Here is a 23,358-nt window from a genome sequence, read left to right on the forward strand (position 1 = left end):
ATATGTGCATTAAAGTTAAACTGTACACATGACAGAAAATAAGGAACAAAATAATAGGCCCTCTTTAAAGGTTATCTAGCTCAGAGTAGTGAGGGTCAAAGGGGGCCGGATTTAATCCTTCTGTTCTATTTGAATCACTATTGGCCTCCTGTTATCCCCATGAAGTTCATGTGCTGAACATTTTTCTGGTGCAAGTGGAAATGGCGTTGGGGAGGGAGCGTGACTGTAAACCGCCACCCGGGTGTGTTGGTGCAGATAGAAGCGCCGCAGAGAAACTGGTATTAATTGGCGCTGGGAGTGTGAGGATATCCTTGCTGCCCAGAATGTCACCTTGAGATCGTAGCAACGGAAAATCAATTAGAGCCTGTGATGCAGCGCGGCAGGATGAGGAGCCGCCGCCGTTCACTGCTTTACATTAGCTGCTGGAGCCCACAGGCCCAGGGGCCGAGTGTTTGACTATTCAGCTGATCGTCTTCTTTGATGTCAGAGAACATTTAACACCAAATAGGACAGCTGATTACCTGTTAACATGTTTATTAATGCACTGTAATCAATAATTCCACATTTCCTCCTGGATGTAGTGCATACATCACAGAGACAACTACTCATCACTTCATTCATGCACCAACCCCTCCAGTCCAGGCTTCTGTTTTTCTGCCTTAAGCTGTTTCCGCCATTATTTAGACTCTCCTTCAGCTGCTTCTCCAAAAACGATCACTCAGACTCAAAACCAGGACTCACAGCTGCAATCACTGCTGGAGGAGCTGGACATCATCTGCAGGACGAGATCACACCAACATTATTGCTCACAAACTACCAGGTACATAAAATATGTGCAGAAATTATGAAAAAAAGTTATCAATAACTTATAAATAATGAAAGCAGCACTAAGAGGAATGCCCCTGTCTGCCCAGGACAGTCCACTCGAATGAATGTGTGTGACTGAGGAGACTCGTCCTTGGAAACATCAGACATATGACAGAGATGGCGATCACTCATGGTGCCTGCAGCGGTCTGCAGTCTCAGGGAGGATGAACTGGGACATCCTGGTGGAGCTCGTAGTAGAAGCATCTTCAGGATGGAGAGGTCTAAAAACACCTCACGGTCCATCAGGAGGAACTGGAAGAACTTTGCTGGGGAAAATAATTAACTGCTTAGCCTGCAGCCACTAGGATGGATGGGTGGATGGATGATGCTTTGTTGTATATGAGGACAACAGTGTGGAGCTCTGCTAGCTGTGGTAGACATTTTGGACTGACTGCATGTGTCTTCTGTTTGCTGTTGACTTTTAGAAGCTTCTTCTCTGGAAACAGCTTCTGGCTGTTGTTGAAGGCGATCAGCTGATGAACTCCAGGGCTGAAATCTAAAGCCAGCATGAAGAACTAAAGCTGCAGTTCTTAGAGTTGTTAGATGCCCGCACAGATAAAAGGTCAGTGATGATGGACCTTTCATCTGTTCTAAAGGGTGCTGCCAGCATAATTAGCTCACGTGTGTGTGGAGTCTGTTTCACATTTTTGATGAAGCTTCAGGACTGAAGCATCATGACAGAGTGTGGATGGTTAAGCTTTTCTTCATGGCATCACATGAATCACACCTCCTGACATGCAGACTCTGGATGCTCCTTTGAAAGATTTAATATTGTCAACATTTGGATGCCCCGGGGTGTCTTTGGGGGTTGCCTGCAGCTCGGCCGCCGTGTGCTGCATTAAACTGTGGAGCTACTGTGCATGGAAACAGATAACGCTGTGCCCATACATCAGTGCACGCTGATTATCACACCGCTCGGGGTGGATTTATGAGTCTCAGTGCGAGCTGCTGTCTGCAGCTCTCAGGACACCATGAGGACGCTCTGCTGCAACACTGACATCTGCTGGCTGTTGAGCTGCATCGCAGGCTGCAGGATCTGCTGCTCAGAGGCAATCTGAGTCCGGAGAGGAGGATAATGATGGGTGAAATGAAGCGCTTAGAAAAGTCAGATTAGCAGAATTCACAGAGGAGCTCCTTTCACTTCATTCAAACAGTAAAGTGAGGAAAACGCTTCACACTGCTTACAGCAGGAGCACATGTTAATACACTTGTTTTGTGTACAGGGTGGGCCATTTATATGGATATTAAAGTCCTGTCTGTGGCACATTAGTATATGTGAGGGGGCAAACTCCTCAAGATGGGTGGTGACCATGGTGGCCATTTAGAAGTCGGCCATCTTGGATACGACTTTTGTTTTTTTCGATAGGGCTTTGGAGTTGACGTCACGCCATGTGAGGGCCATGTGATGTTACACCCCTGAAAACAGGGGGGAAAGAATCACAAGAGTGATTATGACTTGCCTCTCTCATGCAGTAGTTTATTGCAGTAAAAATGAGCAGAAACGTTTCACATTCTGTACTGCTAAATGTCACATGGTGGAAGAAAAACACTAAATAATAAACCGAAATACTAAAGTGCTTACTATACATATACTTGAGCAGGTTTCCTGACAAAATGGCTGACAATCGCGGCGTTTTTAGTTCCTGCCGTTATCTTAATGGCCATTACACAGTACAAAACTGAGGCTCAAAACCGCCACATACATGTGCACAAAACTGTAATATAATGCTTCTAAAGCTTACAACACAATGAAGGATTACCTCTTAAATATCTTAACAGTGTACACATTGGAAATATATCAACTTTTAAACACTTTTACCTGAAAACAGGGGGAAAAGAATCACGAGAGTGATTATGACTTGCATCTCTCATGCAGTCGTTTATTGCAGTGAGGAGAACGCGCGAAAGCCCCCTAGTGGAGAATAGAGACACTACTAATCGATCCCAGAAAAGGCTTACAGGCCGATTACTGATGTATAGATTGTAGTTCTCTTAAGTAACATGAAAGCCATTAATATAACATGAAAAATAATAAACTCTTAACCATTTTCTTACCATATTTACATTATTTTCGTCCTTATATCAACTGATATGAATTAGTATTAACTGAACAGTTTTATATGCAGTAGTCCTTCAACCTGTCACAGTGACACGTCAAACTTATTGGTAATGTCACAAGAAAAACAATGGTGTGCTTGGTTTCAACGTAACTTTATTCTTTCATGAGTTATTTACAAGTTTCTGACCGCTTACAAAATGTGTTCAATGTGCTGCCCATTGTGTTGGATTGTCAATGCAACCCTCCTCTCCTACTCTTCACACACTGATAGCAACACCGCAGGAGAAATGCCAGCACAGGCATCTGGTATCCGTAGTTTCAGGTGCTGCACATCTCGTATCTTCACACCATAGACAATTGCCTTCAGATGACCCCAAAGATAAAAGTCTAAGTGGGTCAGATCGGGAGACCTTGGGGGCCATTCAACTGGCCCACGACGACCAATCCACTTTCCAGGAAACTGTTCATCTAGGAATGCTCGGACCTGGCACCCATAATGTGGTGGTGCACCATCTTGCTGGAAAAACTCAGGGAACGTGCCAGCTTCAGTGCATAAAGAGGGAAACACATCATCATGTAGCAATTTCAAATATCCAGTGACCTTGAGGTTTCCATTGATGAGAATGGACCCACTATCGTTGTACCCCATATACCACACCAACCCATCACTTTTGTTGTTCCAACAGTCTTGGAGGGATCCATCCAATGTGGGTTAGTGTCAGACCAATAGCGGTGGTTTTGTTTGTTAACTTCACCATTCACATAAAAGTTTGCCTCATCACTGAACAAAATCTTCTGCATGAACTGAGGGTCCTGTTCCAATTTTTGTTTTGCCCATTCTGCAAATTCTGTGCGCCGATCTGGGTTATCCTCGTTGAGATGCTGCAGTAGCTGGAGTTTGTAAGGGTGCCATTTGTGAGTAGCTAATATCCACCGAAGGGATGTTCGACTAATGCCACTCTCCAGTGACATGCGGCGAGTGCTACGCTGTGGGCGCTTGCTGAATGAAGCTAGGACAGCCACTGATGTTTCTTCATGACAGTTTTCTTGCGTCCACATTTTGGCAAATCCAACACTGAACCAGTTTCACGAAACTTAGCAAGCAGTTTGCTAACTGTAGCATGGGAGATGGGTGGTCTCGTAGGGTGTCTTGCATTGAAATCTGCTGCAATGACCCGGTTACTGCGTTCACCAGATATCAACACAATTTCGATCCGCTCCTCACGTGTTAACCTCTTCGACATGTCAATGGCTGTGAACGAAGAGAAACTTGTAAATAACTCATGAAAGAATAAAGTTACGTTGAAACCAAGCACACCATTGTTTTTCTTGTGACATTACCAATAAGTGTGATGTGTCACATGGCCCTCTTCCTATTGAAAAAACAAAAGTTGTATCCAAGATGGCCAACTTCTAAATGGCCACCATGGTCACCACTCATCTTGAGGAGTTTGCCCCCTCACATATACTAATGTGCCACAAACAGGACTTTAATATCACCAACCATTCCCATGTTATTACAGTGTATCCATATAAATGGCCCACCCTGTACATTTAATTTAGTTATTTGGAGAATCGATGTGTTCATAATGGAAAGCACAGGGCTGAACCTCTAAACATATGGAAGAGTCAAAGCCTCATCATTGATATCATTTATTTTATTCAATATTATTTAAGTAATATTGATTATTTGACCGATGTGTTAGTAGAATTACTCCTCATTAGAGGCCCGTCAGAGGATCACAGGCTGCTGTGCTTCTTGTGCTGATCCAAGTCTAATAGACATGCGAGGCCATTTAATCAAACATGAACATTACTGTGGGAACTCACTGAGAACTAAGGAAACAGTCAAAAGTACCTTAAGAAGAATAATCATTTAATTATTAGGTTAAATGATCAGGTTGAACCTGACAGCAGCCATACTGTTGGTCATTAAAAATGCTCCAAAGTATACAACAGCACAAACACAGTCCAGAGGTCCAGTTCAGGGACTCCAATTAGCTGAGGTGAAACTGAGCAGGCAGGTCATAAGTGAGGGGTGGGGCAGTTTTCTGCTGGACTTTAGGAAAGAAAATTACAAGTTTTACATTTAAACATCAGCTTTGTATGACCATCTTTTCTCAGCTTTAGGCTGATGACTTGGATCTTCTGGGTAATAATGATCCTAAGCTTACTAGTTGCTGGCGTTGATGGATAGCTGAACTGTTAAACAGGTGTATCACCGGGCTGCCACTTGGCACTACTGAACTGAATGAAATCAGGTTCTTTTATTGCTGGATGACACAGAGGAAGTGTTGGATGCATGTTTAAGTAAATGACATTTTTGGATGGTTGGATGGATGCCTCCTCTTGCATACATAAGACACTGAACATCTTCATCCTTTAGTCTAAATGTTACCTTCAGCATTTTTCGGCTTTATTCCCCCTCCATCTCTCCTCCCTGACTCTATTTATAGAGCCTCCATGGTGGAAGCACATAATGAAGAAGAGGATTCCCAGCTCCCTCTCTCACTATCTCAGGTATACACAAAGGCATGTGTTCTCTCTTTCAGTACAGTCAAATATCTCTGGAGGGCTTCTTCATCTCCAGGTTTCAATACAATATTTTCGTGCCAAGTGTGAGTAGTTTTTTTCTATTTTCTCTCTAAAAAGAAACCCACTTTCCTCATAAAAAGAAATACAACGTTAGTTCTAGAAGAAGCTTAATTTTTACACCAAGGAAGTGACTGCGTGCTAATTGCTCTCATTTAAAAGATAAATCAGAAAATTCATACAGTGAGCTGCTCAGTTTATATAAACCCTCCTTTTTCCCTTGAACTATATTTAGATTTGGGGTGGTTGTAATCTTCCACTTGTACTCGCAGTCTTACTGTATGTGGAGGTGTCAAGTGTCTTCCTGCTTATGATTAGGCTCATCATTATTCCTCTCCATATTTGGGTCACATAGTCCCTATATACTTGATTTGCATAATCAGAGAATACCATATCAGAACTCTCTCCCCTTTGTGTCCTTGGCCCCCCCGCTGCTCTCAGATGGAGTTTGATGGTGCGTATTTTATTGTGTGGAGCACTAAACCATCTCCCCAGCAGTCAGCTCTTATATGTGAAGCTCTTATCATCATGAATCCATACAGTGGCTGTCGTCACGGGCTGATAAGCTAATAACGTGCATTATTCTGCTTGAGTGTGTAGCTGAACAGCCAGCAGATTATAATGAAGTCATACACGGTATCACCAGAGGGGGTTTCACGCCCCTCACCTGTTTTTCTAATGAGCAGGTCATCAGATTTGCCCCAGAAGCTCGTTAATATTCAGCGTCGACTAGAAACACACCCACGGTCTCGTGCCTCGTTTCTGATCATGTCAGCAGGAGTGGTGAACACAGCGGCCGTGAGCGTGCCGCCAAACATTCCTGGCTCTGAGGTCCTGACAGCCATCGCTGATTCCCCAACCTGACAGCTCAGAGTGCCGACCTGCATGTTTCCTGTGCTATAAACAGCTACTGTCTTATGTAATGGGGCTAATTTAACCCTTACAGCCTGAGGGGAGGGGCTGTAGTACAACTCTCAGAACACCCTGAAATATCAGAAGCATGCTGGGTTAGGATCTCATTGTGTGTGCATTAACAGACCTGATGAGGCGCCCACAGTTGGCAGTGCATCACACTCATTCCTTTGACTGTAATAAATGGCGGCAAATAGACTTCAGGTTTAGATGGAGCAGATCTTTGACCTGAAGCTTCTGCAGGTGAAGCCTGAACTCCAATACAGCTAAAGTTTTAAACTTAAGGCGTCCTCTTAGCTGCTGTTTCACTTAAAGAGTCCTGTCCTCTCTGTTGAGCTTCTGTTTTAAGACTTTCATTATTGCTCTAATGTTTCATTCAGCATATTTTACTTGTTAGCAGCATCAAGTTTATCCAGAGCTGATCAGGATCACCTCACACCAAGAAGGTTCACGCTTTGAATCCTTCTCTGTCTGTAGAGTACTCAGACTTCTCCCCACAGTCCAAAGACATGCATGTTAGGTGAACTGGTGATGCTAAATCATTTGTAGGTGAACCGGTGACAGTTCCATATCAAGTTACAGACTTCCAAGCTGCTGTAACATTAAAGGTGTTTCATTCCCTAAGTGCGTGTGACAAGAAGTGGTACTGTTGTGAGACAGGTACTCTGGTGTGAGGGATTTTTTTTTCTTTTATCATATTATAAACTCAATATTTTTGGTTTCAGACTGTTGGTCAATGAACATGCTGTTTTGTGCTCTCATGAACCATGTTTCACAGATATTGAGAAAATGTGTGATTTGCTGCTCAGTTTGAAAAAGAAATGTCAGTGAGCCCAGTGCCAGACCCTGAGGTACGCCACCAAACATCTGTAACATATGAGGGAACCTAAAATGCTACATTTGAATCTTATTTTGAGGTATGATGGGCTGTAAGAGTTTGAAGTCTTGATCTGATGGGTGATTTTAAGGCAGTACGTTTAAAAGAACTAATTTTAAAGGGTGAGCTGTGCAGAGAAGGCTTAATTTCCTCTGAACCGCCTCATTTGAAACAGCAGGCTTCTGTCTGACGTTACACTGTTTGTGTTGCTGATTCTTCAGTCTGCTGCCTTCTGTCTCGTGTAACTTCCTCTTTGTTCACCCATCGCTGAAACGCTGCCGGCTTCAGACCAAATGACAAAAACCTCTTTCTTGGAAATTTTTCCCCACAGAGTTTGTGACAGCTTTGCATATAAATGTGTTTGTGAGTAAATCCTTCCCTGCAGGATTTCCTTTTAAACTGCAGCGCCTCAGCAGGAGCCATCACACTGAAAGAAACCAGAGACGCTTCATATGTTCAAATGAGCTCAGAATTCAAATGAAAATCCAGCTCTGTCCTCCATAAAACTCCTGTCTTTCAGAGAGATCCACAGAGCGATAACAGCCACAGCGTACTCACCCAAACCAGATACACTCTGTTACATACGCATCATCTAACAGGTGAAGAATGCATGTTAATGCACAGACAGGTAGCAGAAAATATATCCTCTCTCTCCTGGGTTCACCTGATGAAGCTCAGAAGGGGGAAATGTTTCAGTAAAGTTAAAAAACAAACAAACAAACAATTTAAGGTGACCAACAGTTAGAGATGAGGGTAATTAGAGAGACTGTAAAGAGCATCAGAGGGAGGCAGCAGAGTCCAGCAGATGTCAGGCTTTCACAAGTTTCGTCCTGCAGAGAGTCTGAGAGGAAACCCTTTGATCTCCTCCCGAGGAGAACTCCAGCGGTGATGGTTTCTTCCCCAGGTGACACAAACCAAACCGCTGGCTTGGTTTCCTCTCCTTTGTGCTCTCTAATCCTGTTTCCTTCTTTAAATAAATCCCCAGTGTTAAATCCTCCCAATTCTTTCGATCTTTGGGCTGAAGGAAGGACAATACTCGGTGTATAAATGCTCAATCAACAATTACTTTATTACATAGAATTCAACACTTTTGAGCACAAACCATCCGGATGGGGAGGCAGCTAATCTCAAAACGGTGGAGGGTTCCTCTCTTATAGCCTCTGATGGCCCCCACCTAGTCGTAAAATCCTAACATTCACATGTTTTCTAACTCCTGGCTGAGCCTGACTTATGGCCTTGGCTCCCTGTCTTTCTGCTTGCAGAAAACAGGTGGGGGTGAAACTCTTGTGGAATGTGGTCCGTCTCCTCCGTTATCAGACAGCAAGGCCCTCGGCAAACAATATGCTCTTCTTAACTCAGCAGTATGAAATGTCATGAAACAGTGTTATTCATTCACAGTAAATCAACAGTATAGGATAATATAAACCTATCTAAGAAATCTAATGATTTTCACATTTTCTTAATTCAGAAGTATAATGTAAACTAAAACTACTGATCATACTCTCTATAATAAGTATGATGGGGCTTACAGCAGTATAATGATTCACTCATTTCGATTACAGGCATAGGATAACATATGATAGAATAATAATCTCACACCAGCTTCACTTTCCTGATTTTCCTTTGGAGTGTAGGAAGGCTGTGACCTCCCTCTGTGATCACCTTCATCTATAAAATAGGTAATCGTGTAGTTTAAAGAACACACTGCTCACTTTGGAGAAAAATCCATGATTTAGGATTTCTGTGCACCAAACACCAGTTTAACTCTCTAAATGTTCTTATTGAATTTTATCTACAAATTTAAAAAGGGGGGGGGACCCCTGGAAAACATCAAATGTATTGAAGAAAATTTATTTTTAAGATAAACACAACAAAGAAAAATAAAGAAATAATATGGCATTAAAATTAGAAAATTTATTATTTGAAATAAAATAAATCCGAACGATAATGCACAAATATATATTCATGTGGTAGAAAACGCTTAAAATGTGACAAAATATTGACAAATTCAACGCACCACATGACTTCTGCTGCAACAACAGGAGGAAGAAGGTTCATCTCACAAATACAAAAAAAAGTTTGAATGAAAAATCATTTGAGGCAAAATAATTTGATCTGATGTTTGAAGCCTGATTCAGCTGCACTTTTACTGCCACGCGCTCATGCGTCACACTCAGGAGGAAATAAATCTTTAAAAAAGCAGTTCGATTAAAAATGTGATTCAGAGCCGAGAGCAAACGCTCACGTCAGGATTTAAATCTAAAAATGTTTCGATTACAAATATAAAAAATAAATAAAGTTCTGCTTTTATTAGTATATTTTTCCTTTTATTTTCCGGAGAGTCGCTGTGGGAAACCCCTGTGCTCTGAGCATGCGCAGAGCGCCGGCCAGCCCGCGGTAGTTGGAGGAAGTTTGGATGTTTGTTACCTGTGCGCTTGGCGGTTTGTAACGTCACCTCACCGGCCTCAGGTGAGTTTCTGGCCCCCTTCTCCTCCTCCTAGCACTGATTGGAGGGCTACGTGAACCGCGTGCAGCTAAAAAAAAACGGAAAAGAGAGCGCGCGCGGCGGGTAACCGCGAGTTTGAAGAGCAACTCAGGTGTTTTCAGGTGCGCTGTATAGGTTTCAGTTCGCTCCGGAGGGGTGTGTGTGATTGTTTGTTTTTTTGTTTTGATCAGTCTCTGCTCTCTTCCAGCAGAATGAGCTCCTCGGCTGATCTGGAGCAGCTGGCAGAAATCGGTGAGTGTGCAGCGGCTTTCCAGGTCCTGGTTTGTCAGGTGCTTTCCTGGAAACTTCTCAGCGCTTCCTGTAGTAATGGGAGGGGGGTGTTGTATTGACTCTGTGGTTGGTGAGGTAGCTCTGAGAGCTTTTCTAGTCGTGTTTGTGGCTGTGTCATGTAGATTGTAAAGCATACTCGGCTCTGCAGTAAGGTTGAATGTAAACAGAGAGGAGAGCAGATGTTTGCAGGCTTAGGGACGTGGTGATGTTCTACCCGGTGGTTAGCTGCATGATGGAGGGTCAGCTGCTCACAGTACATGTTCATACTGATGTTCTCTAATGAAGAGAAACGACAGACCGTCACAGACAGCGTTTGAGATGATCCACAGCAGGAGGTCCGGCTTTAATCTGCTGCTGCGTGTTTCACTCTCTTCAATGAAGTCTGAGTCGGCCTGAGAAGAGTTCAGATGTTAGGAGTCGGTGTTGCTGTCAGCCCACATTAATGTAACAGAGCAGCACATGGCTGTGCTTCACTGTGAGGTGCAAGGAAAATGATTCGTGGTGTTCAGAAGTTTTTAGTAAAAATCTGAGAAGCATGTGAGTTCAGCTGTCTGGAGCTCGTTTGTGAGTGCCTTGATTCGGGTCTAGACTTGTATCTGAGCGTTCCTCTGCAGCACCGTCTGTTTTACCTTTGTCCACCTTCTCATCTGCCTGCTGGAGACGAGCACGATGCTCTGTTAGGTTCATGTGCAGTGTTGGGTTTGTGTTTTGGTCTCATGTGACCAGAGCCCCTGCTGTGTGTCTTGTACTTGAGGCTGACTCTAGTCTTCTCAACATTCTTGTTCTTATGGATCTAAGTTCAAGCCTTTGACACTCTCTCACTCCATCCTTCTAAACAGACTTTCCTCTCTTGGCATCTCTGACACACCTCTAGCCTGCTTCCAATCATATCTCCTTGACCGCTCCCAGTTTATCCAACTTAAATCATTCTGCTCTCGTCTATTCCCAGTCACTGCTGGTGTACCCTAAGGTTCAGTCTTAGGCCCTCTTCTCTTCATAATATACATCCTCCCTCTTGGTACCATTTTAAAGTTGATCCCTACTTTCACTGTTTTGCTGGTAACATATATATATATATATATCTATATATCCCAGTTATATCTCTCCCACAGGTCCGATTCCTCCCTCCAACTTCTTCTATTTCAGATTACTTATCCCAGTTAAAATCCTGGTTCAGCTCCAACTTTCTTAAGCTCAATGAGGATAAAACTGAAATTCTACTTATTGGCACTAGATCCAACCTACTGAAGGCAAATCATTTCACTCTCACTATTGACAACTCCACAGTTTTCCCTTCACATCAGGTTAAGAGCCTTGGTGTTATCCTTGACAGCTCACTATCCTATAAATTGCAGACCAATGATCTCACCCGTTCACATCCTTCTCTTTCGACTCAGTCTGTGTCCATTCTTGTTCATAGTCTTGTTACCTCCCACAGTGACTATTGTAATTTTCTCTTACATGGTCTCACCCAAAAATCCCTTCATAAGCTTCAACTGTTTCAAAACTCCGCTGCCCGCATTATTACCAGATCCCCCTCCTACCAGCGCATCACCCTTGTCCTTCAGGAACTTCACTGGCTTCCTGTGAAATTCAGAATAGTATTCAAGCTTCTTCTGTTCGCCTTCAAGGCCCTTCATAACCTTGCTCCTCCTTACCTTTCAGACCTGTTAAGCACCACCTCTTCTGCTCGCTCAATTCCATCTTTTTCTTCTAGCCAACTTGCTCTGCCTTCTTTTCGCCTCTTTCTGTGTGAACTTATTGTTTGTTTATTTTATCTTGTTTTTTATTGGTCTTAGTTTTGTCCTTGGGTGTCTTGAAAGGCGCTTTTAAATAAAATTTGTTGTTATTATGATTATTATAACTGATGACCTGTGGACAGACTGTGGATCTCAGCAGCTGCTCCACAGTGACTGTGTGCCTCTCAGCCATTGCTTACTCTTCCTGTGGATGACGGAGTGAGTGGATCTCTGTGAGGCTCTCAAAGCCTGAGATCTGTTTATAACCTCCGCTCCTTCAAACCCACCTGCTGTTTGTTCACTGCTGTTCTTTCAGGGACCTCTGAGGCTGTCACAGAACAGCCGGACAGAGGTGACCTGTTGGTGTCCTATTAGTGACCTGCGTTTGATCCAGGGGTCTTAGAGGAAAAGAGGCTGAAAATAAATGCACGCCACACGTTTCAGATTTTTATTTGTAGAAATGTTTGAACAGCATGAGTCATTTTCCTCTTCAGGTCATTGTCACTGTGCTGTCCGGTCACATAAATAACACACGTGTCAGTTAGACATGGATCGATGGAAGCACAGCGGTCTGAGTTGGCCTGCGGTCACAGGATGCTGGCACACTTTAAAACCTGCAGACGAAGCTTTCGGTTTCTCCAGCAGGAAAACTACAGCCCAGCGCCCTGGCTCTGATTGTTGGGCAGCTCCTGCTCGGGGCTAAAGTCGGCCTTTGTGCGCTTGGGTCACTTCCTGTCTGTTATCAACCTTGCTGTGTGTTTACAACAAACTTCCCGAGCACAGATTACAGCTCCAGTTTCCACCCTGATAATCACTGATCTCAGGAAGTCATCTCGGAAATGGGCGGAGCTACACGTTTGGAATTCAGAACTAATCACCGGTCATTTCTAAAAACTCAGCCAAAACTCAGGTGGTGATGATGGTGACGATGATAATGATGATGATGTGTGTAACTGTGTTTGGATAGTCTTTGTGAAGCTGTGTCTGAGGTTGGGACCTCGGAGGGCAGCCTGACTTGAACATGGAGACCGAGAGCAGCAGATAAGACCTTGATGAGGTCAGAAGGAGCAGGTTCCTGTTACCAGTCTGGCTCGAGTCTCATGAATGAGGCGAAGTTATCAGCTGTTGACCAATTAGAAACAGATCTTCTGATAGCAGAGAGACTGATGTTACAGAGAAAGCTAAGATTAGAAATTGTGAAACAGTAACTTCAGGTCTGTGACAGTAACGTCAGAGGAATGTCCAGAAGTGGAACTGTTCTATTCTGGAAGTCTGTGCTGTGACGGGGAAACACTGATGTGTAATTTCTTCTCCTCAGGTTCATAAATGAGCAATTTATCACATGTGATTATTCTCAGGCTAAACTTTGACTTCTTCAAAGGAGAGGGGAGCAGCTTGGCGTCATATCAGGGTTATTAATCAGAATTTATAGCTCACACTGAAGCTGACGAGTGTCACGCCCACTTCACACTTTACTACAGACACAATGGTGAGGTCATTTTCCAGAGATCTGATTGGTCAGTTACTTTTTTAATCTCAAATATAACCAGTGGTTACATCTGCAGGTTTTTATTGTGAAGGATCTTCTGTTACTGACTAAATGTGGAAGCTCCTGATGGATCAGCTAATCAGTCAGCTGTAAAGGAAAACTTTAAAGAGTTCAAATGCACCTCAGACACACGCAGGCAGGCAGAGACACATACACACTCAATCAAACAGACAGACACTGTCTGTGTGAGTTACTCAGGTGGTTCTTCCTCTAACAGAGCTGCAGAAGGAGGAGGAGGGCAGTTGTGTCACAGACGGTCCATCAGCTCCTCCAGTCAGCACACCAAGTCTCGACCCCTCCCACCCGTATTACGACGTGGCTCGACACGGCATCATCCAGGTTTCGGGTAAGCTCCGCTTCAGTCAACCAGTTCAGAACGATCCACCAATGCTAACGATCTGCTAATATTCTCGCCGTTTTTGGTTCCAGGGGACGACCACTACGGCAGGAAGCTGATTGTCTTTAGCAGCTGCTGCCTACCACCTTCGCACCAGCTGAATCACCGCCGCCTGCTCGAGTGAGTCCATGTTGCAGCCTGCCATGGTCAGAGACATACAGGTCCTCTGTGGTTGGTTTTCACAATGTTCTCTGTCTGCAGGTACCTGAAGTTCACACTGGACCAGTACGTGGAGATGGACTACATCCTGGTGTACTTTCACTATGGCCTGAGGAGCAGCAACAAGCCGTCTCTCAAGTGGCTACGAGAGGCTTACAGCGAGTTCGACAGGAAGTAGGTCACCTCAATTTCTTGTACTCTTTATGAGTCAAGTTCAGCGCTTTATTGCAGAGACCAGAACCTCAAGTTCAGGTCTGCTACAGAGCATGCTCAGTGTGACGTCAGAGTGTGTGGACCAGCTGCACCATCAGCTCCTATACAGCAGGAAACCCTTTCAGACCCTCCACAGTTTACTCCGAACTTCAGTCTCAGAGACGTTTTAGCGTTTCTGTGGAGAACTAGAACCTCCAGCTTTACTCCAGCCTTCAGTCAGAGGACGTAACAGCCGCCGGGGTCTACAGGCTGGTCGGTCGATCAGTTTTGCATTCAACTCGATTCAATCAGATTCTATTTATTTGGACCTTTTAATTGTAAAAGTGCAAAAAATGACCTTTTAAAAAATGTGGTACCGGGCTCTGCACTGAGGGACATATCTGCACCTCTTTAGCTCTTCAAATGTGCTTAAAGTTGTGTTGAGGTGCAGCAATGAGTCCTGAGGGGTGCGTCAGGGTCGATTCTACCTGTTCACCTGTCTCTGAGAAGTGGTATCGATCAGGTTACCGTGGTATCACGATCCGTCAGGGAGAGCCACAGATCATGGACCGAGAACCAGACTGCTCATTTTAGTGGATTATTCAGCAGGTGTGTTCACATGTGTTTCAGGTACAAGAAGAACCTGAAGGCTCTGTACGTTGTCCATCCCACCAACTTCATCCGAATCGTCTGGAACCTTTTCAAACCTCTGATCAGGTACAGATGTACCTGAGCACACCTGAGGCTTAGCAGGAAGTTCTCTAGCTGCTCTCGGTCACGCTGCAGCTGATTCTTCTTCTTCTTCTTCTCTTCTTCTCTGTTTGCAGTCACAAGTTTGGGAGGAAGCTGACGTATGTGAACTACTTGGCTGAGCTTCGGGAACACCTGAACTACGAGCAGCTCTTCATCCCTCCAGAAGTGCTCAGGTCGGTGCTCCTCGGCTCGGACGCCCAACGGCTCGGACGCCCAACGGCTCCTCACCGTGTTTATCGTCTCTCCACAGACATGACGAGGAGCTGCGAGCGACTCAGAAAGGAGGACCCCCGCCCTCTGTGAAAACACCCCCGCCCCGGCCCCCCCTGCCCACCCAGCAGTTCGGCGTTAGTCTGCAGTAGTGAGTGTCACTCTGTAGTTTAGTCGATCGCTAACGAGCGGTTTTAATCAATGAAACATGTTTTCTGACAGCATCAGAGAGAAGAACCGAGAGGCCGTCATCCCACCTGTGATGACCCAGACTGTCACATACCTGAAGGAGAAAGGTGAGGCTTCATCTCAGAACAGTGAGTTCAGGGTCACCTGATCCAGTTGAGAGCTCTGTCTGGATAGTCAGATAAAGTGAGGTCAGTAAGGTGAGACCTGTGATCAGAGTTTGTGAGGAGATGATCTGCAGTCGACTGTAAACCGGAGAAAAACGTTGTCAGCTGATGTCAGTGAATGCATCACGGTGTGTTTCAGGTCTGAGGACTGAGGGGCTCTTCAGGCGATCGGCTCGGGTTCAGCTCATTAAGGAAGTACAGAAACTCTACAACCTGGGTGAGTGGGGTCTCCCTGCCTCAGCAGAAGGGGCTCTCAGATCGTCATAAAAAAAAAAAACAGACAGGAAGTCATGCTGAGGCCAATGTTGCATTAAATGAACTTCCTGCCGTGCGAGGTGATGCCTTCAGATGGAGATAACTGTGAGAAATGGGAAACAGCTCGTGTTCATGAACGTAACATTTAAGATCAGCATGATCACAGATCAATCTCCAGGTGATCAATCGATCACAGCTGCTCCTGGTGATTCTGATTCATGATTTTACTGCTCACCCAAAAAACCTCTTCAATCCTTTTTCCACTCATATAAGCTACACTGCTGTAGTTCCAATTTATTAATGTTATTTTATGAAGTTTGATTATATTTATCTTATGTATTATTTTTTGTTTCTTGTAGTTTGATTCAAATATTTGTTTTTGTTTCCATTTTTTCTATTGGACTATTTTTTATTTTATAAAAAATATCTTATTTTTTTATTTTATTTTCATATCTTCATTTTTAAAATTTGTGGATAAATTTGAGTTCAGGATCTGTGAAAAATAGCATTGTCAATAAAGTTAACTTTATTTAAACTCATGCAGGGAAGCCGGTGAACTTCGAGCAGATAGGAGATGTGCACGTTCCTGCCGTGATCCTGAAGACATTCCTCAGAGAGCTTCCTGAGCCATTGCTCACCTTCCGGGTCTACAGCCAGGTCCAGGAGCTGCTCCGTGAGTCCCGCACTTCCACATTTGTGCAGGAGAAGAAGAAAAAGGGGCTGTGTTCTCTAGAGACTAAAGTGGTTTTTGATTGGTTACAGATGTGGAGAGCAGTCTGCGGGTGACCCGATGCAAACAGATCGTCGAGAGTCTACCTGAACATAATTTCATTGTGGCAAAGTACCTGCTGTGCTTCCTGCACCAGGTGAGTCACAGCTCAGATGAGCATGAGAAGCACCAATCAGGAGGTGATCGATCAGACACACAAACAGCTGATTGGAGCAAACAGATTTTTATTGCTGTAAAGTTGAGACTGTAAACGGAGATGGCTGGTCAGATTTGTAAAATGAAGCAGTCTCAGCAGCTGATTGACATACTTGTGACGTCACATATGAAACGACTCAAACAGCAACGCCTTCGAATATGGAAATAAGTTACAATAAAAATCATCTTAAATATACAAAAACATCATTTGATCTGTCGGACTTGTTTGTGTATCGGTGACTTTACTCTAACAGTGAGACACCACTGCCACCAGCAGGTCAAACTGAATGCTGCAGCACCTTTCCAGTTTGTTGATGTCTTTTCTCTGTTCCCTCTCTCTCGCCTGTGCGGCGCCCCCTTCAGGTATCTCAGGAAAGCATCATAAACAAGATGTCTCCATCTAACTTGGCGTGTGTTTTTGGCGTGAACCTGGTCTGGCCTCGTCACGGCTCCATCTCCCTGACCGCTTTGACCCCTATCAACATCTTCGCTGAGCTCCTCATCGAGCACGTCCACACAGTGTTCGGCTCCCGCTGCCCACCTGCACAGGTGATGCCCTGAAGGACGGCGGCAACTGTTTTTTTTTTTTGTTGTTTTTTTTTAACTCTTATCGTTTTTAAAAAGGTCAAATGCAAGGTGAACCTCCAAGCATGAACCTTCACGTTTGGACTCATGATGGTGATGTTACTGGTTTTATTTATAGTTTAAGTGTTTCATCTTTAATGAAGTAATAACACTGGAGGTGATCTGATTGGACGAGAAGCTGGAATCCGTTTCCATGTTTGTGGTATTTTGTGTTTCTGTCGAGTGTAGACCGTCAAATGTAAAAACTGATTGCAGTAAGTTTTGTTTTTGTAACAACCTCAAACCCTCAGAGCGCCGTCTTCATCAGGTTTGTACAGACAGAATGTTTTCCTGATAGAAGACACCCAGAGGTTTATCTTTTATATGTACCTTTATATGTGATAAATTCTCTGCTTTCACCTGTTTTTGTTTAGATTTTATTTTCCCACTGTTGGACTTTACGCATTATTGGAGAAAAAAGGTTGGTTGATGCTGAGCAGCTTCGTCCAAGAAGTGTATGTTCATTAGCCAATGAGCATGCAGGTACACGGTCAGCTTGCCCCATTTTCTGTCCCCAATTTAAATTCAGCCGATCTCACCTTCAGCCTCTCCTGAGGTCACTTTACCTGTAACTGCTCAAACTGAGCACGCTCTTATTTCATTGTGAGCCTCAAATTCAGAAAGTTCTGCTTCACACTGAGCAGAACTCAGAATCCTCATCTACAATTGAGTAAAATCCGAGCCTGAGGAGACCCGTGCGCAGGTGAGTTCAGGTTCAGCCCTCGGCTTTCTGGTGTGAAGGTGATTCATTCCTGCTCTGAACCACGTTTTCTTCAGATAAGAGGTGAACGTGAACCTTCAGGTGGTCTGAGAGCTGTAGGAGGACCACCAAAGCAAAATCCTCATCAGTGAGTCAGCTGCTAGGAAACACAAGGGCTGGACTTTCAAAATAAGAGCAGACTGTAGAGAAACTGCTAAGAATAAAACAAATTTGAGCCGTTTTTATTCTTGAATTTTGTTTATTAATGATTAAATTTTTCGTAAGAACTTGGTACAAAAAGGTGAGACTACTCTTTAACCATTTACCACCTTCCATCAATCCGCTTTTTAATGCATCATAAAGAAGAAAAACTACATTGGCATATTTAAGACAAACACTTTCCTATACACACTATCCACTGGACAGTCCCCTTATCAATGACAAAGAAAACTTCTACTTCCACAGCCAACACACACTTCACTTCCATCTAAACACCCTCGTATCGCCGTCGCCGCCGCCTCGTGGTTAAAATAATACACCGAAGCGAGAAGTCAGAATGCAGAACTGGCAAACAATAGAAAATCCAATGTTCTGTTTTCTCGTTTTGCTCCTCCATAAAAGAATATAAAAATGTTTTTGTTCAAATGTCGACTCGTGTATTAAAATAGATCTGTTTAAGCACTGCACAGTTTCTCCCGGAGAGGATTTCTAGAAACGGATGAAGAGGTTCGCTCGCAGGGACAGGTTTGTTCATTTTAAAGGGGCGGAGCATGGACGTGGCACAGAGCGCTGATATGGTTTCCTTCTGGTTTTATTTCCCTACTCGATATGCATCACATGGCATCATTCACGTCACCCTCAAAGATTTAATCTTATGTTTTTACACTTTACTGAAGGTTCGTCTCAAATTCAGAGCCAGGAAGAGTTTAGTTCAAGAGTTAAGTTACGTTAAGCTCTAATATCCACCAGAGGCAGCAGCAGTGAGTCAGTAAAAATAAACATGTTTACAGCCTGATACAAAAACTGTTGGTCTCTTTAGATAATTTCCCCCATTATAACAACTGTATGAAACTTTTGATACAGAATAAAGATAAGAGGAAGTAAAAGAGATGAATGAGTGTCTCCATATGCAGATGACAGTTTTGTATACTGGAGAAGGAGACGTAACAGTTTGAGGTTCATATCTGGAGTCAGAGACAAACAACTGTAAGGGGAAGAAAGCTTTTATAACTCAACTGTTTTAAACTGTATTAAGGTTTAAAGTTTGCAGTTCGCGGGACCTCTTTGACTGGCAGGTGATGGTGGTGGCTGTAGCAACTAGCTGTCTCCTAGGCCTCACCTCAGCCAACTGGAGTCTGGACTGGACCAAATTTGTGCTGTTGGTGCCTTTTAAACAATATGGCTGCTGTGAGGTTAACAAAGTTAGTGAAAAAAAGGTGTTGATGACCTTTTGTGTTGACTAATAATGCAGGAGCATAAACTGAACCGTTTTATTTTGAAAGGGCTGAATCCAAGACTTCATTAGCTAAGGTAGCCACACAGATCCCCGTGCATCTCTTCGTCAATGTGCTGCTTTCCTCTGATGTAAAACATTTTATTTGCACCAGGACTCACTAACCTGAGCACATGGTTCAGAGATCAGCACTTTGGGGTCAGAATTTAGGAAAATTCTTTCCTTCCAGGCTCTGTAATCGGACAGAGCTCTTATTCTGAAAAACTACTTGTTCATTTGACGATGGAGAGAACGACGGACGCAGGAAAATTTGGTGCTGAGAGACGTTCATCTGAGGTTGGGATCCCTCGGTCAGCCGAGGTGTCTGTCATCTGTGCACCTTCACAACCTACGCCTTCTTCTTACTCTCAGTAGTTTAAAATTAATCCTTTTTGATACCGTCTGTTCTTTTATTTATTTTGTCAGTTCATGTTACTGACTCTTGGAGTTACAAGAATCCATCATTATGAACATGTTCGCAGATTTAAGCCAAAATGAAAGCAGAACAAACCAAAAATCCTTTCAGTCTCTGTGCCCCTGATTTATTCGATTTGGGTTGAGGTTCTAAAATTCAATTTTTCTTTAAAACCTAATGGACGTGAAGGTGCACAGATTTCAGGCGTCAGCTTCAAAGCATCTTTTGGAAAAGTCAGGCTGTCGTGTTTCCGTGCCCACTTTTGTCTCTCAGCACGGTCAAAAGCCGATGGAGGCCTTTGCACGTGTTTTTGGAGTGAAGTCACTTTGGAACCGTTTTGCCGATGTATTGCTCATCGTTTCTTTCATTCAGAGTCGCTTGGCTGCTTTTTAATCTTTTGTGCAGATGATGTTTCTCCAACATTAAGGATCTTTTCGGTATTTTGGACTTGATATGACTCATAAAATAAAATCACGTCTTTATGTATTCCTTCCCGTCCTCCTGATAAAGCCTTTGTTTTTCTGACCGTTTCTTCATGTTTGTGCATCGACAGGAAGTTGAGAGCTGCATGATAAAGAAATAAAAAATGTACTAAATCTAACTTCATAACACTCAAATGGAACCTCTCTGGACCAGCAGGAAGACTAGCGAGACAAATGGACTGACAGCGGCGTCCCGGCCCGCCGACAGTTTGACAGAGCGGTCCCATTTCCGATCAACGTGTTTATAAAATGACGCAACAAAGACGCAAACCCTGGATTTCAAACAATTTGTACTTGAGGCAGTGTTCATCTGTCGGATTAACAGGCATGTCGCTGTTCGAAAAACACGAGTAAAAAAAGCGAAAAATATAAAAACGGGCAGGGGAAGAAAAAAGCACATTACTGATCCCAGTACAAAAACAACGAAATGTTTTTGGCATATTTTTTATACTGGTTAAAGGTGAGAGGGGGCGGGTGGGTCACATCGACTGAACGCCGGCGTGTTCGAGTGCAGCTGTGAGCAAACACGGCGGTCCCCGCCCACTTAACCAATCACTTCCTGTGACAGCAGAGCGGGATTTTTTTACTTTAGCTCAGCACGAAGAGAGAAGTACAGCTTACAGTTTATTCAGAGACTACTGAAGATCTGCTGGTTCTTAATATTAAAGCCGTGAATGTGTTTCTCCTGTGGTCTAACAGGACTTGACTCAGTATTTTGATGGGTGATGTTGAAATGAGACAAAAATCAGTTTGAGGTCACATCAGGAGTAAAACTCTCCAGATTAAACGTGTTGTGTTGACCCCTCGTAAATGTGGAAGCAGCTTCTTCTGTCTGCTTCAGCATACACGTATCTGATACTGAAACATTTTGGGCTTTTCAAACTGAGCATGATGCAGATAATGTGCTGAGGATGAATGAGGAGCAGCCTGTCCAGCAGAGCGTGCACTGGCTGCACGGTGAGCAGCAGACAAACTCAGTGCTGGGCCTGTGTGTGAACCTCCCGTAAGGTCTGTGTTGGTTCACTGGAGATCAAACATTTGTGGTCCTACTGTCGGCGCTCATGGTATCTGACCATCATGGTGTTTGAACCAATTAAATCCAGTTTAATGTCGGGCTCAGCGGTTTTTATAAATGGTTTTCTAATAACTCATATCATTCAGAGCTTCAGAGCAGTTTTGACTTTTTAAGTGCAGTCTTAGTTTTTCAAGAGCAAAGGTTAGAGTTTGCATGGTTTGTTTTCTGCTTTTCTTCGACTAAACCTTAAAGAGAATGTGAAGCTCTGCAGTTATTTTTACAATCTAGATGCATCAATATTTACTATTGATTTAAATAGGAAATGAATTTTAATGAAGATATGTCTGGCATGTTTCTCTGGCTCGGCTGTCAAACAGGAAGTGGATGTTTTAAACGAGCAGGAACTCGTCTCGTTCAGACGTGTGACTTCGGTAAAGTTTGAAAACCGAAAAAGAAAAACCCTGCGATGATCATGATGGTGATAATAATAATAATAATAATACAACATATGTACAGTGATCCCCTTGAATACTCCAAACTTACATTTTTCAACAGGCATCAGCATGAAAATACTAAAATCTCCACTAGAAATGCTAATTTCTGTAGTTTAATCTTAAATACTTTTTTTCTTTGACTTTAACTCTATTAATACTGAAAAAAGTTATTCTCTGCTTTTGTTTGAAGGCTCGTATGCGTTCACATACACGATGAAAACATTTTCCTGAATCATTATGGCAAAAACATTGTTCATAGGAGAATGAGAACAAACATTTACTCAGATATATCAATGTACAGTCCGTCCACTTCCATCCATCCTGGATCTACTCTAACTCTACTGTTCTCTCTCTCTATACGCAGGACAGGAATCAGACCTGTGTTTCAAAAAAGGGAAATATCTTCTGGGCCGCGCGTTCCCGCCGCCACGCTGTAATCGAACTTTTTGTAATAAATACATTAAGGCCAAGAATGTTAATAAATAGAAAAGAACTTAAAAAAAGAAATCTCGTAAGCACTGTAGGTGTTGGGTTTTAAAAAATACTTGAATCGTGTGGAGGATAGAGGCTCTTCATCAATATTTTTCTGACTAAAGAAATCATCACCGCTGCCCTCTGTGGAAAAACTCGGAGCTCTGGTGGGCGGGGCTAGATGTTGACGTCGTCCTGGCTGTGGCTTGTCTGCAGGGGCGTGGCCGAGGGGCCCGGCGGGGTGGCGGCGGCGGTGGTGCTGGTGGATTTGATCCAGGACTGTGAGAGCAGCGACGTGGCGATGGTGGCGGTGGTCGTCATGGTGACCTGGATGAGCTGGTCGCGTTGGATCAACCTAATGAGAGTTTTGAGACGGTCGAGCGACGCCTGAGTGTTTCTCTGCTGCCCCAGCAGGCGCTCCCGCAGGTCCATGCATTGCTGCAGCAACAGGAAACAGAAGAGCAACTTCCTGTCAGGTACAACAGGTACACCGGCACACCCAGCATTAGCATGTGAGCTGCATCCTGATCACTCATCTGGGGACACGTATTACGTGCTACAGATCAGGTGTTAAAATCAGGTATAACCAGGTGTTCAGTCCCATCTGCCTGAATGGAACGTGGGTTCTACCAGGGATGGCTACTGAGAGGCCAATGATACAATGCTTTAAAATGCCACCAGAGGGCAGTATGTAGTGTTAACAGCTGAGGTCAGTGAGCTATGAAACAGAAACGAGGCGTGCTAAACACAGTTGAACCCTTCTTCCATTCATCTGAAGGTGACAGCAGTTTAAAGTGCTTCGTTTTTTAGCTAGCTGCCTCGCCTTCATCAGCAGGCCCTTACACCCTGTTTAGCATGCCTTTTTCTGTTTCACAGCTCACTGAGCTCAGCTGTTTACTACTGCATACTGCCCTCTGGTGGTGTTTCCATGCAGTGCACTAATAAATGTGTAATGAGTCACCTTTCTGATTTAGTGCTGTTAATGATGGTGAGCTGGCCAGTGCAAGTGAAGCTTTTAGTAACTAAACTCTAAAAAGGAAAACACTTCAA

At 43.7% G+C, this 23,358-nt stretch overlaps 2 protein-coding genes and 1 long non-coding RNA gene across 9 annotated transcripts in view; 1 reads left to right on the forward strand and 2 right to left on the reverse strand.

Moving 5' to 3' along the window:
- Positions 1-517: 517 nt before the first annotated feature.
- On the reverse strand, positions 518-2,789 carry LOC145421562 (uncharacterized). Its single transcript, XR_013902947.1, has 2 exons — positions 2,687-2,789; positions 518-775 (listed from the first exon to the last, which is right to left on the reverse strand). It is a non-coding gene; the product is annotated as an uncharacterized LOC145421562 (long non-coding RNA).
- A 6,417-nt stretch (positions 2,790-9,206) lies between these two features.
- Positions 9,207-17,598, forward strand: LOC113008825 (rho GTPase-activating protein 8-like). 4 transcript variants are annotated; one of them, XM_026146649.2, is made up of 13 exons: positions 9,207-9,776; positions 10,004-10,044; positions 13,589-13,717; positions 13,801-13,888; positions 13,970-14,101; positions 14,750-14,836; positions 14,947-15,045; positions 15,123-15,233; positions 15,305-15,378; positions 15,575-15,652; positions 16,235-16,363; positions 16,453-16,556; positions 16,979-17,598. In XM_026146649.2, the coding sequence occupies exons 2-13, from the start codon at positions 10,005-10,007 to the stop codon at positions 17,174-17,176; spliced, it is 1,269 nt and encodes a 422-aa protein (XP_026002434.1). In that variant the 5' UTR covers positions 9,207-9,776; position 10,004; the 3' UTR covers positions 17,177-17,598. The 4 variants fall into 4 exon arrangements, with proteins under 4 accessions (XP_026002434.1, XP_026002436.1, XP_026002435.1 ...); XM_026146651.2 differs by having other exon boundaries at positions 9,665-9,776; positions 10,001-10,044; XM_026146650.2 differs by lacking the exon at positions 9,207-9,776 and adding an exon at positions 9,797-9,914.
- Positions 17,599-18,178: 580 nt separating this feature from the next.
- phf21b (PHD finger protein 21B) overlaps positions 18,179-23,358 on the reverse strand; it is a 91,865-nt gene continuing 86,685 nt past the window's right edge. For all 4 annotated transcript variants that reach the window (XM_026146625.2, XM_026146624.2, XM_026146623.2 and 1 more), the window contains one exon: positions 18,179-22,746. In XM_026146625.2, coding sequence (XP_026002410.2) covers positions 22,486-22,746 — 261 coding nt within the window. In that variant the 3' untranslated portion in view covers positions 18,179-22,485. The remainder of the gene's footprint in view (positions 22,747-23,358) is intronic.

Source organism: Astatotilapia calliptera, chromosome 17 (assembly GCF_964374335.1).
Source record: "Astatotilapia calliptera chromosome 17, fAstCal68.1, whole genome shotgun sequence".
Lineage (NCBI taxonomy): Eukaryota > Metazoa > Chordata > Actinopteri > Cichliformes > Cichlidae > Astatotilapia > Astatotilapia calliptera.